This window comes from Monodelphis domestica, chromosome 2 (assembly GCF_027887165.1).
Source record: "Monodelphis domestica isolate mMonDom1 chromosome 2, mMonDom1.pri, whole genome shotgun sequence".
Lineage (NCBI taxonomy): Eukaryota > Metazoa > Chordata > Mammalia > Didelphimorphia > Didelphidae > Monodelphis > Monodelphis domestica.
Window position 1 is genome coordinate 55,285,854 of NC_077228.1, and position 14,774 is coordinate 55,300,627.

Here is a 14,774-nt window from a genome sequence, read left to right on the forward strand (position 1 = left end):
TTTTACACATAAGGAAACAGTCCCAGAGAAGACAAGTGATTTACCCAAAGTGCCCCAGGTAGCAGGAGGCAGCAGAACTCAAGTCTGCTCACTCCCAATCTAGAGCACCATCCCTAAGTTTAAGGACTCTTTCTGGGTTTATGCCCGACAGGCAGTTGGAAATGTGGGCTTGTCAAAAGAAGGCTCTTTGCTGGAGGCAAATTCAGTATCAATTATCCATATAGAGGTTGAAACTGGGAGTGGATGAGTTTACCAAGGGAGACTGTAATACAGAGAGGATCAAAGGTGAGAATCTTGGGAAACACCTACAATTAGACAGTGGGAAATGATTACTTCTGAGCTCTCAGTTTCCTCATCTGTAAAATGTAAATTATTAGAGGGCAGAGGTTACTTTTTTTGGTCCATTCCCCCAGTATAGAACAGTGCATGGTACATAGTAGATATTTTATACATTTCCCTCAAATTGAATTGCTGAGAAAGGCTGTGAAAGGCTGAGAAAAAAGCACTGGACTTTGTAAATAGAAAGGCATTGGTGATAGAGGGCTGGGCCAGAAAAGCCAGATCATAAAGGGAAAGGACTAAGGGGGCAGGAGCAATTATAGGAACCCAATTTTGATTGTTTTGTCAAGAAAAGATCTGAGAATCATATAGGAAAGAATCATAGATCTCGAGCTGTGAGGGGCTTTAAAAGTCATCTAGTAGAATCTTTCATTTTACTTATGAGGAAACTAAGACCCAGAGAAATTAAAGTTACTCGTTCAAGGTTACATGAGCCATCAGTGAGAGTCAGGATTTGAACTAGGTCCTGTTAATTTCAAAGCCCAGTATCTTTTCACTGCATCATGCCGCCCCCTCCACAAGGGGTTTATATATATATATTTTATTTTTATTTTTATTTTTTTATTGAAGAATAGGGAGACCTGGATGCATGTGTGCAAATGCTTGAGAAGGAGCAGATATAGAGGAAGAAAGGAGAACTATAGGAGGTAATTAATGGGATAAAGTCCGGGAAGAGGAACTGGGTGGGGGTGTGTGGAGTTGGTGTTGGTTAACCTAAACCAGTCATTAACTTCCCTAGGAAGACTTTTTCCGAGATGTGAAGAGAATTGGTGCTATTAGCGGCATTCGAGATTTAATACAGGATGTCCCCGTCTTAATGCAGGTTTAAATTTTTAAAGCTCAAAATGCCGCCTTACGTGATCACCTCAACTATTATTTATTAAAGCTTGAAATTGCATTAAGACTTTTGGGACACCTTGTGTATCATGTATATCAATACATGAGATTCTCTGTCTCCCTCCTAGTCTGGGTCTGCCTTACCCTCTTTCTCTCCAGGATCTCCTTTGCTCTTCCGGTCTCTTTGTCACTCTCCGTCACCCCGCCCTCCTTCCTAACTCAAGCCTCCGAAATTTCCCAGCTCTGTGACTGTGGGCAAGTCGTTTTACCTCTGTCAACCCCGGTTTCATCAATTGTAAAATAGGGGTAATAATAGTACCTACCTCTCAGGGTAGTTGTGAGCATGAGATATAATATTTGTAAGACGCTTGGCACAGCTCCTGGCACATACTGGACACTTAATAAATGCTTGTTCCCCTCTGTTCCTCAACTTATGTATAAAACAGTTTATTTCTCTATAAAAATCCGGGCCAGCACACTATTAAGAGGAAAAGGGGAGTATCAAGCCGAACCTCACCAAACCCCAACCCCAGCTCCTTTTCGGAGGTCTTCTCGCCTTTCTCCTTGCCCTGGCGGGGAAGAAGTTCCCGGGCCCACTTTCCCAACGGGGGATCGGAGCAGCTCCGGCTCGGAGGGATGGGGGGGGCGGTGTTCCCAGTCCCACGCCCGGGGCGGTCCGCGACTCGGGCTCGGAGCGCCAGCGGGGACTTTCACCTGCCCAGCCTGGCCCAGCCCAGGCCGGCGCTGGCCAGGAGAGCCCGGGGCGGGGGCGGAGTCGCCGGGCTCTAGGCAGCCCGCCCCCACGGGAGGAGCCGAGGCCCCGGGCCCGCCCCGCGCGGGAGGAGCGGCTCGGCTAGGCTCTGCTCGCCAGGCTGGGTGGCAGATCCCGCGTCTCGTCTCGGTGACAGGCGCCCGCGCCGCCGCCTCCGCCTCCGCCTCCGCCTCCTGCTCCTGCTCCTCCTCCTCCGCCTCCTCTTCGCCTTCCTTGTCCCGGTCCCCGATCGGATCCCGGACTGGGGCTGCGCCTGACTCCCTCTGCCCAAGGGGTGGGTCTGTGTCTTCCCCTCCCCCAGCCCTGGGGGCTTCGCGCGGACCCCGCTCCCGCCTGCTGCTGCTGCTGCTGCTGCTGCTGCCGCCGCCGCCGCCGCCGCCGCCGCTGCTGCTGCTCCCGCTCCTCCTCCTCCTCCTGCTCCTGCTCCTGCTCCCAGCCCTATTGCCTGTCCCAGTCCTCCAGCTCCTTCTCTTCGACAGGAATTGCATGGCCCCTGAGCCTCCGCTGCTCCTGTCGCTGGGATCGGCCACCGCCGCCGCCACCGCTGTATCATCCTACTCCCGCGCCGGCTCCCACTCGACTCCCCGCGCAGTTCCAGGACTAGGCTCCCCCAGCGCCGGGCTCAGCTTGGTGCCGCAGGGCTAGGGGCTCCCGCAGCTTGCCGGACTCCGGAGCTGGGCTCTGCGCGCCCCCCACTCTCAGCTCCTTTCTTGCCTCGGCCCCCTATCCCGCTGCAGCCCACCTCGCCAGAGGAGAACTACCTCCTTCTTCCCTTAGTCTCCTCCTCCTCCTCCTTCTCGCTGGGGTCACCATGCCCAGCAAAACCAAGTACAACCTGGTGGACGATGGACACGACCTGCGGATCCCTCTCCATAACGAGGACGCCTTCCAGCATGGCATCTGCTTTGAGGCCAAGGTGAGGGGGTTGGGGCAGTGCTGGGGGTGTGGGGTAAGGACTGGGATGTTGGAACTCGGGACATGTGATGGGAGAACCAATCTATGGAGACCCACCTGTGGTATGAAGGGAGGCTGATGTGTGGGCAGGGGGTTTGTGACTTTCCTGTCTTAGAACTGGCTAGCTTCTACCCAGGACTGGGAACTTTCCGCTGCAAAGTTTGAGAGATGTGATTACGGATCCCACCCAGCCCTATTCCCGAGAATGGCACCTCCTGCCAACCGGGGACTGCGGATTACCGCCTCTCTCCCGCCGCCTCCATCCCTCAGTGGGCTGTTACTTTCGGGCCCCCTTCCTCTGGGACCCAACCATCAGACCCATTAGCTGACAAGGTACCTACCAAGCTGTGGGGGCAGGGGACAGCTTCTGTTGTTATTTACCTTTGGGGCTCCGATGGGAGAGCGGTGCTTGGGGGAAGGACTTTCAAAAGGGAAATACATACTTCCTGAATGAGGAAATTGCTTCTCCCTTAGCTGGAGGTTCAGGGACATTCCCCTCTCCCCCCCCACCCCCCCATCCTCCTTTGTGACCTGGTCAAATCTCCCAGCTACTTCTAAAGGGTTGTCTCAGTTTTGAAGCTCTGAAACACCTCCTTTGACTTTTTAGTCCTTTGAAAATACCAGGAATTAAAACGGGGAAAAAAAAGGTGGGGGAGGGTTGATGTGGGCACACAACTCGATCAGCAGCAGTGTATTATGCTGCTGTATTTGCTGACCTGGAGAGAATAACTGGAGTTTTCCGAGTTCAGTCTTAAGGCCCCAGAGCCATCTCTTTTCACTCTTTCAGACGACTGACCCTCCCCACCCCCCTTCCTCCATCCTCTTTACAGGTTCATGCCCTGTTGGGTGTAGGTAAAGACTATGGAAATACCTTAGAGGAAATATTTATTGGTTCTTCCAGTGATGGGGTTTCTACTAATAATCACGGAGAAGAAGGTTTCTCATTTGAGATTACTTCTTACTGATCTTCAGCCCAAAGTTTGTTGAATTTCATCTTATCTTTTGCAGTTAGCTTACATTTCTTTCCCTGTGGGAGATTAGGTTCCATCTGGAAAGTATTCAAGTGCTTACTATGTGCCTAATCATGGGAGAAGTCAGAAGTAAAAGGTTCTTCCTTCATCCCAGTTGTTCCTCACTGCTCCTGTCAACAACCCAGCCCATTTTGACACTGAGCTCTCTATTCTTCTTTGTTGCATTTTTTACTTCATGACTCTTTGCAAGAGATGATGATATGAATCCTCATCCTAGGTGTCACTTTTGTGGACAGGATTTTTTCACTTGCTCCTATGCTTCTTCCCTGTCTTCTAGACCCCCTTTGCTTGCTGGAGAATTTATCATTTATTTATCCTCCCCCCCCCCCCCCCTCTCTCTCCTTCTTTCCTATGATGGTGGTGGTAGTTTTTTTCTCCCTAAAGTACCAGTCAGTACTCTTTAGAGAGGAACAGAGCTGAATTATTGGTTGTGCTGGTCTAGCTGTAGCTGAACGGCCTGACGGCCTGATCTTAGCTCTGGCACTGTCTTGTTGTAGATCTTGCAGGCTGAAAAACATCTGTCTTCTCCCAGAATAGACTTGCTCAGGTCCTTAGGATATGCTGTATAAGGACTTTGTTTTTTTTTTTTCTTGTGACTTGGACTGGAGCAGATTCCCTTCACCGTAAGGTGTGATTTCTTTTCATGGCTAAAATTTCATTTTTCTTGGACATAGTTAAGGAAATCTCTTTGAGGGCACTTTGTCCTCTTCCCACTGCTTTCATTGCGTTTTCAGAAAGACAGAACAGATGGCAGATTTGAAAGATTCTTTTTATTCTTTGAGTATTTTGCACTGGGTCCTAACTGGGAAACCCTAGGGGAGGGATGTTCTTGGGGCTTATAGATCTCATTTTCTTCCCTGAAGGACTCAACATGCAATCTCTTTATCTATCATTGTCCTGTGTATGTATATATATATGTGTGCGTATGTGCCTCTTAGGGCTTCTGGTGTTTCTGTACCAAAGGAGGGTGGATGGAGCCCTAGCATTACTAGATCACATTAGGAAGGAATCCTCACAAGGTCTAAGTAGGACAGAGAATTTGCTCGGAGTGAAGAGGGTAGAGAAGGAAAGAAATAAATCTCTTGATGCCATTCCAGGTGAACATAATCTGAGGGTGGTAGGACTGAACCTTGACTGATGAAGAGAATTGGAGATGTTCAATATGAAAAGATTTCTTGGCAAAGCCATGGAGTATGATGAATGTCTTCAAATATTTGAAAAGTTGTCATGTAAAATAGAAATGAACTATTTATTTTGGCCTTATAGGATGGAACTAGTGGTAATAGATCGAAGTTGCAGAAGAATCAGATTTAGGCTCTTGAGACAGATAAGAGTGCTGGGCCTGGAGTTAAGAGGACTCATCTTCTTGAGTTCAAATCTGACCTCATAAATTTGCTAGCTATGTGACGCTGGACAATTTCACTTAACCTTCAGTTTTTTCATCTGTAAAATGAGTTGGAGAAGGAAATGGCAAACTGCCCCATTATCTTTGCTAAGAAAATCCCAAATGGGGTCATGAAGAGTCAGACATGACTGAATGATTCTGGGCAAGTCACTTAATCCTATTTGCCTCAGTTTCCTCATCTGTATTTATTTAGAATATTTTTACATGGTTACATGATGCATAATTTTCCCTATCTCTCTTCCCTCCCCCTTCCCAGAGCTGACAAGCAATTCCACTGGGTTATACATATATCATTGTTCAAAACTTTTCCTCATCTGTAAAATGAGCTGGAGAAGGAAATGGCAAACCACTCCATTATCTTTTCTAAGAAAATCCCAAATGGGTCCATGAAGAGTCAGACATAACTGAATGACTCTGTACAAGTCACTTAACCCTGTTTGCCTTGTTTCCACATCTGTAAAATGAGCTAGAGAAGGAAATGGCCAATTGCTCCAACATCTTTGCTAAGAAAACCCTAGATGGGGTCACCAAGAGTTAAGACACCACTAAACAATATCAAAAGAAAAAAACAACTCACTAATTTTCCCAAAGTGGAATAGGCTGTTCTGGGATGTGTTGTTGATTCTCCATCACTGATGGTCTTCAAGTGAAGGCTGTCTCACCACTTACTTATTAGTAATAGGATTCTTGTTTGTGTGTGCGTTAGGCTGGATGACCTCTGAAATTTCTTCTAATGCCAAGGCTATGATTCTGTGAAATAGGACAGTGATATCTTTTTAGTATTTGTCACCTTTCAGCTAAGACTGGCTTTGGCAGTCAAGGTCACAGCTTTCAGGGAACTACTAGTCTACATTTGTAAGCCTGTCAGGGTACTCTTATGAGTACCAGATGCCCATGCATTTACACACTGGGCAGGCTAAAGAATGGAACTGAAATAGAATCAAAGTTGTTCCTTCTCCAAAGAGCCAGTGTAATAATAGCACCTACCTCCCAGGATCATTGTGAAGACAGAATGAGAAAATATTTGGAAAGCCCTTTGCAAATTTAAAACACTATGTAAATACCAGCTATTTGATGATGAAGATGAAGATGATGTATCTCTTACATTACTAGCTTCTAGGGAAGGGCAAACTAGCTTAAGAAATTAGTATCTGCAGGAGGTGCTAGGTTCAAATCTGGCCTCAGATACTTCCCAGCTGTGTAACAGTGGGCAAGTCACTTGACCCCCAATGCGTAGCCCTTACCACTCTTCTGCCTTGGAGCCAATATACAGTATTGACTCCAAGACAGAAGGTAAGGGTTAAAAAAAAAAAGAAAGAAATTAGTATCTGTTCTCAAAGAAAACTACATTTTCATTGCGGGAAGTGGGGAGAAGACAGGAACCATTTAGGCATGAGTAACTTGCTCCTTGGCTACTTTCCATTCCTTGGGAGAGCTACTTCATAGGCATCATTTTGTAAAAATTAAATTATAATCTCTAATAATAAAAATATTATATTTTAGGTTTATTGAAGATCATTAGAAATCAAGGAAAAAAGAAGATACAAATTAATTTGGAAACTTCAATTGCTACGACTACAGGGTTAAACCAAAACTTTTTCCTCTTTGACCCCAGCACTGGCTATATAATGCACAAATATGCCATAATTGTGCCGTATGCATTTTGAAAATAGCATCTTCATTTCCCAAGGCCAGGATAAGTGATGGCTGCAGGGATGCCTACATTTGCCACTCAGATTCTGACTTCAGCAGTGCTTGAAGGTCACTTGGGTAGCAGGGACTGCCAAAGGTCTTCTGGGTCTGAGCAATATTGTGGCTGCTTCTGGGTTTTGATGTGTGTCTCAGGATGGCTTCCCCAAAGTCTGCCCTCCCTATGTCACTCCCCTTTAATTCCTCGTTCGGAGCTATCCTGATGGACTGCAGTGATGGGCTCCAACCAGTCTTGACCTTAGGGAAGAAGGGATGGTGGTGCTTTTGGGGGCTGCCAGTGATATCTGCAGTCATGACTCTATTCTGTATCAGTCCGAGTGCCTGGTTCTCCCTGGCAGGTGGTATTTACTGAGCAGTAAACTCCAAATGGCCTCAACACCTTCGGTCCTGTCTCCCTCCTCCTGTACCATGCTGGTGTCAGTTTCATTTAGTTAGGTATCTTCCCCTGATCATTCAGAAGGTGGCAGCAGGGACTTTGTAGTATTGTTTTGTCTTGTGATTTCTTTCTTGTGGCTTGGGTCCGGGAGGGGTTTTCCTAGATTGTTAAGAGATTGTCCTGCAGATTCACAATTCCCTGAAGTACCTGGGCTCATTCTTTTCACCCCTCTACCTTTAGTTCCTTGAAAAGCAGTGTGTATAGTGGCAAAATGTCCTGGATTTGGAATTAGAGGGACTGAGTTCAAATGTCATTTTTGCCCTTTATTAATCATATGACCATATTACCTAACTTTTTTATACACAAAGTAAAAGAACTATTATAGATAAAGCAAATTGTCCATATGCATAATTGGTTATTTATTTTTATTTTAAAAAACCCTTACCTTCCTTCTTAGAATCATTGCTCTGTATCGGTTTCAAGGCAGAATAGCGGTAAGGGTTGGCAATGGAGGTTAAATGATTTGCCCCGGGTCCCACAGCTAGGAAGTGTCTGAGGCCAGATTTGAATGCATGCTTGACTATATTTTAAAAACCCCAACAAAACTCTTACCTTGTGCTTTAGGATCAATCCTGAGTATTAGTTCCAAGGCTGAAGAGTAGTAAGAGTGCTAGGCAATTGGGTTAAGGAACCTGGCCAGGGTCATAGAGCCAAGAAGTTTCTGTGGTCACATTTGAATCTAGGATCTCCCATCTTCAGACCTGACTCTCCATCCACTGAGCAAACTAGCTGTGTGTGTTTGTGTGTGTGTGTGTGTGTTTATTTTTTAACTAACTGAATGATGGTATATTTTGATCAGTATCAAATGGAGATGAAGAGGGTTGGAAAAAAGCAAACTAATTCTTTGAAAATGTCCCTTTTCTCCATTACTTATATTCATTCAACGTTTATCTTTATTTAAGTTATGTTGCTTTCACTGTTCAATAGCAACAACAACAAAAAAACATGTAAAAATCCTTTCATATTTCATTTGATCAGATATCTTAATAAGTTTTTAATATTATAAAACCAAGGATGATTTTATAACTTTTTTGTACCTAATTGTTACATGTAGGGCAATTTCACTCCAGGTAGGGATAAGTTACTATAAAGAAATTGATCCTAGATAGTTTTCCCTTCACATCAAACATTTGGGTATTTTAAAAAACTTCTTGTTTAAAATTAAAAAAACATTACTTAAATGACTTAACTTCTCTTGTCCTCTGATATAGCCATGTCTCTAGGTATATTATCTTCAGGTATATCATACATATATATGATTTCTATATGTATGATCTACACCACACTATGTGAGAGACAACATACTATAGTATAGGAGAACATTCGATTTGACATCAGAGGAGCTGGCTCTGACGTCAGTTGTGTGATCCTAAGCCAATCACCTGATCTGATGTAATTCATTAGCTGTAATTAAGCATCTAATTAATTCCAGGCACTGTCCTAAGTACTGGGGCACTAAGAAAGGCTAATGGCAGTCCCTGCCTTGTGGAGTTCAGTCTAATAGAAGAGACAATCTGCAGACAACTATGCAAAAGTGACAATGATTGAGTTTCCTTGTCTGCAAAATGGGCACGATAGAATATCAGGTTGTTTTGAGAAAAGTGTGTTGAAAATGCCATGAGAATATGGCTTTATTCTGCTCCCTTATATTATTGTTGGTTAGCTTTCTAGTCCTGAATGGATCCTATCCTCTCTTCTTCCCCCAGGCTCTTTAAGAACAGGTATTATATAAATCGTATACTACTTTGATCTTCCCTATTATCAATAATAATAATTTCATATTAATAAATAGATGTACTGTGTGTTTATATATATATATTTTTTCATAGCAGTTTAAGGTTTGCAAAGCTTTTTACAAATATTATCTCATTACAGCCTTAAAAATTTTCTGCAAGATAGGTGCTATTATTGTTCCTATTTTACATATGAGGAAAACAAAGTAGGCAGAGGCTAAATGCCTTATCTAGGGTTACACAGCTAGTAAGTATCTGAGGTCAAATTTGAACTCAGGTCTCTCAGACTCTATCTACTGTACCACTTAGTTGCCTTACTAATTGTAGTATTGTTCTTATTCAGTTTTTCAATTGTGTCCAAATATTTGTGACCCCATTTGGGTTTTCTTGGCAGAGATCCTGGAGCATTTTGCCATTTCCTTCTCCAGCTCATTTTATAGATGAGGAAATTGAGGCAAACAAGATTAAGTGACTTGTCCAGGATCACACAGCTGCTAAGGATTTGGACTCAATTTTCTCATTTGTAAAACAGGGTCCTTAGATAGGTACCCTCTAAATCTAATATTCTATGGCTTTTGCAGTGAAATAGGGTTATGCTTTTTTTAATATTAATTTAATTTTATTGATTAAGAATATTTTTCCATGGTTACATGATTCATGTTCTTTCCCTCCCTCCTCACTCCCCCTCCCATAGCCAACACATATTTCCATTGGGTTTTATATGTGTCATTGATCAAGACCTATTTACAAATTATTGACATTTATATTAGGGTGATAGTTTAGAGTCTATAGTCCCAATCATATCCCCATCGACCCATGTGATCAAGCAATTGTTTTTCTTCTGTGTTTTTGCTTCCACAGTTCTTTCTCTGGATGTGGATGGCGTTCTTTCTCATAGGGTTATAATTTTTGAATACTTTTGATTGTTAAAAAAACTCAGGTTTAGTTAAGGTATCATGTAGTTATCCTTTAATTTTTAAAATTTTCTTGATATTCTAATTTCTCTCCCTCTCTCCCTCCTATGATATGGTATCAATTGTACATGTAAAGTCTTAGAAAACGTTTCCATATTGGCCATGTTGCAAAAAAAAAAAAAACTCAATAAAATTTAAAAAAACATAGTAAAGGAAAAGGTATGCTTCATTCTATGTCAGAGCTTATCAGATCTCTCTTTGAAGGTGGATAATAATTTTCATCATGGATCCTTTGGAATTGTCTTGGATCATTGTATTGATCAGAGTAACTAAATCTTTCATAGCTGATCATCATTACAATGTTATAAGGTCATTCTTATGAAATTTATTACAGCCTAATATTTTTTTCTGAATTGTTCTTGCCCACTTTTCACTTAAGCTCTTCTGAATTTTCATCTCTACTTGGTATGTTATGATTTTTTAGGAGCTAAGTCTGTATTGTTAAGGTTAAATTTAGGGTTAAGACTGAATGTAAAAATTATTGGTTGCTAGGGATTTAATTTTTTAAATCACAAATGAAGCACTTAAGTCAGAATAGAATTTTATGGTGATTTAATTACAATAGGAGGAAGAAATTGAGAAGAGAGAGAGAGAGAGAGAGAGAGAGAGAGAGAGAGAGAGAGAGAGAGAGAGAGAGAGAGAGAGAGAGAGAGAGAGAGAGAGAGAGAGAGAAGGAGAGAAGAAAAAGAGTTAATTTAAACTGCTCTGGCTCAGGCTGAGCCAGGCAGGAGTTCAAGGCCTTGGCCAAGGGGGCCTCCCCTGAGAGCAAAGGGAAAAGGGAGTCAGTCTCATCACTCACCATCTCAAGGAAGCTGTCTGAGGGAACTTCTCCAGGATGGAACTGATGCCCAGCCTCCTCACAGGAAGTCATGAGAACTCCAAAGGCCGTTCTCTACATTACTTCTTGCATCTCACATGTGCCAATGGTGGATCAAGCTTGGCTTGGGACAGCCCAGGGGACAGTCAGTTGTTTCTGATTTGTCACTTGCTAGCACATGCCAGTGTAGTGTGGGTGTGTACATTCCTGGGTGCTAGACTAATCAAAATGGAGAAAATCTAAAAATCACAGTATTTCCAGGTCTAGTGGTCAAATGGCTTAAGTTCTAGCTGTAGAGGATTTTAATGTAGGGTCAGCCATATAATAATGAGTATGATATAATGATAATTGCTTTCTATCTTGCATTTACATATTGCTCTAAAATTGCAAAATGCTTTACAATTATTTATCTCATTTTATCTTCACAACAACCCTGGGAAGTAGGACTGTTACTATTCTCATTTTATAGATCAAGAAATTGAAAAAGACAGAGATTAAGTGACTTGCCAAAGGTCATACAGCTAGTAAATATCTGAGGTTGGATTTGAATTCAGGTCTTTCTGACTATAAAGCACAGCACTCTATCCACTGAGCTCCCTAGATGGCTGGAGTAAATTCCAGACATGAGTAACACCTAGTATAAAAGGCCTGGAGACAGGAATGGAAAGTTAGGCAAGGTGGCAAGTAGTTCTTATTATATTTCACCATCGTATTGTTCCAACCTTTTAGTTTTTTCTGGATAGAAAGTAAAGTCAGATTTGTTGCTTTGCACTTGAACTATTATCTTTGCTTGCCTTTCCTGAAATATCTTTGGTATAATTTATTATTATATTTATATAATATTCCTATAAGAAGATTATGTACACTATTTAATATCTCATGTAAGTTATAAAATAGAAATTATATGAAATTAACTATAAATATTACATATTCTTATTTATAAGAAATGTAATAATAATTTTTTAAGCTGTCATAATCTGAGCAGAAGACTTCTTCCTCTTCCCTCCCTACCCTTCTGCCTCCTGGGAATAATTGATATCTTGTGATGCTTCTGTTTTCTCTCACATTCAGCATCTTGCTTCCTTTGAAGCACCAGAGCATCTGGCTTTAAGCTATTTAAGCCTACACCTCCAGCAAGGTAAGTGCCCATTGGGGGCCAGAACAGTTCAGGCATTTTCTGCCTGTGTACATTCCCCTTATACTGATTCCCGTTGAATGTCTATCGCCTTTGCATTTCTCCAAGTGGATTTTAAATCCATCTGGACCATTTTTGACAACTCCTGGAATGCCTACTGACTGAGATAAAAGGGTTTCTCCATTCTTCCTGAAGCTATGATACTTTTTCTGGGCTTGTATTTCACTGGTGCCCCTCCATTCTCTAACCATTGTCTTCCCCCTTTCCCAACGCAAATGCTGAACAAGACCAGAAGCTCATCCCTGCCAAGGGTCTTTGGGGACACTTAAATATACTCCGATCTGCTTATATACCCTGAATCTTCCCTTTCCACTTTGTCTAATCAGAGCTTACTGTTTTAAAAGAAGAAGGCTTTTTATTTGTGTATTAAGTATTCTCACCTCTAGCAGATCCAATGCTTTATTCCACTTGTAGACTTTAGGATCAGGGACACCATTTTATATTTCATATCCTCTAAGGCACTGGGCATAGAGTAGACACTTACTGAACACTTGATGAACATATAAGCTTCTTGAAGGTAGAGAATGTCATTTTCCCCTTTTTTGTATTTGTTGCACTTAGCTCAGTATCTGGCACATAGTAGGTGCTTCATAAATATTTATTGGTTGATTGATGGATGTACTGGAAAGATTTACCTAATCCAGAGTGAACTGGAATCCAGTCTCTGCTCAACCATTCACTGTTTATGTGATTTGGGGCAAAGTCGTTCCAACTTTGCACCCAAATCTCATCTGTAAAATGATGGGCATATACAAAATGATTTCTAAGCTCTCATGTTGAGCCAAATCCCATTTCTCAGTAATCTAGCAAACATCAATAAATATTTCCTATGTAAAAGGTATTTTGAAAGGCCTGATGAGTTTCAGGACAAAAAAAAAAGCAGAACAAAACAAAGCAAAACCTGCCTACTAGAAGCTTACATTCAACTGGGGTTTGGAGATATTACATGCATATAAGTAAGTAAGTACAAAGTAATTTCAAGAGGGGCACCAGGGAAGACCTTGTGTAGGAGATGGCACCTGAACTGTATAGAGATCTCTAAATGCCAACCTAAAGAATTGCATTTTACCTGAAAGGGATGGTGGTAAGATCCTTTTGTGTAGTGTAAGCTTGAGGGCAAGAACCATAATTGACTTTGAATTGGTCCTTGTATCTACTAACCAAAGTACCAAATAGGGAAGTATGCTTCCTTTGATTGGAGGTTGGACCCTAGGTAATCTTGAAGAGAGATGTCTCTGTTGGGCAAAGGTGTCATTCCTAGGGAGAAACCAGGGAGGATTGTTAGGAAGAAAAGGAATAACAGAAAAATGAGGATGTTTGGCTTTTGGGAAATTCTGTTGTGTTGTTGATCAATTGTTCCAGTCATGTCTGACTTTTTAGGACCCCATTTGGACTTTCCTTGGCAAAGATACTGCAATGGTTTGCCATTTCCTTCTCCAGCTCATTTTCTAGATGAGAAACTTGAGGCAAACAGAGTTGTGACTTGCCCAGGGTCACAAAGCTAATAAGTGTTTGAGGACAGATTTGAATTCAGGAAGATGTATATTCCTGACCCTTGGCACTCTACTACATCAAGAAGCTGCTCTGGGGAATCCTAAGAAGGGCTAAATTAAAGACCTCACTTTGGGGAATAATAGGTTACACTTCACTCTCTTTCTGGCTAATATATTTCCTATTCGTCCTCTTGATCCAATTAGTTCTTCCTTTATATATTGCTTTTTTTTTTGTGAGGACTGATTATTTTTTTTCTAAATTTTATTTATGTTTTTTTCATGGTTACATGATTCAGTGAGGACTGATTCTAATGTTTAATTCTGGATAACTGTTATATGAAGCTCATGTATCTCTGTTATCTGAGGTGGAAGTCTTCACAGTGGGGGGCCATGATGTGACCCCAAGGAATTGGAATCATTCAGAGGCAGAAAAGATGAATCACATTCTGATATTTGTTTCCAGCAGAAAGACAATTTATCTTCAATACCTTTCTACTCTTTCCACTTTGCATACTTATAAATTCCTTCCTCCTGGACCTTGAGTCTCTTGGGGGCTCTTAAAACCTGAGTATCCCTGGTATCCATAGAAGCAACTAAGCAGGGACATTGGGAAAATTCCTCTTTCTGCTCCCAGTATACCCATCTCTTGTCCCCCAGATCATCTTGTAGCTTTAGTAGGTACCCCTAAAGGGTGGGCTCCTTGCTTTGAGGCAGTGACTAGAGAGTACGACACTCCCCTCTCCCTTTTTTTGAATGGAATAGTTTCATAGGATGAACAGCTACAGATGACTTGTAATCTGTACCCATGATCTCATCACTTTATCTCTCCCAACCAATGCTATCTTGGTTTTGCCCAGGAGATCTCTAATCTTTCAGTCATCCAGGGGACTCTGACCTCTCTCTCTCTCTCTCTCTCTCTCTCTCTCTCTCTCTCTCTCTCTCTCTCTCTCTCTCTCCCTCTCAATTTTCTCTCCCTCTTTCTTTCTCTTTCTCCCTTCTCTATTTCTCTTTACCTCCTTCCTTACCTCCCCTCTTTCTATCCCCCTCTCAATTTTTCTCTCTCCCTCTTTCTTTCTCT

At 42.3% G+C, this 14,774-nt stretch overlaps 1 protein-coding gene across 2 annotated transcripts in view; it reads left to right on the plus strand.

Moving 5' to 3' along the window:
- The first annotated feature begins 1,990 nt into the window (after positions 1-1,990).
- The window catches only part of C2H1orf226 (chromosome 2 C1orf226 homolog), a 420,186-nt gene continuing 407,402 nt past the window's right edge, over positions 1,991-14,774 (plus strand). Inside the window, exon 1 of one of the 2 annotated variants that reach the window (XM_007480659.3) lies at positions 1,991-2,864. In XM_007480659.3, coding sequence (XP_007480721.2) covers positions 2,760-2,864 — 105 coding nt within the window. In that variant the 5' untranslated portion in view covers positions 1,991-2,759. The remainder of the gene's footprint in view (positions 2,865-14,774) is intronic. The other variant, XM_007480658.3, reaches the window with a different exon arrangement.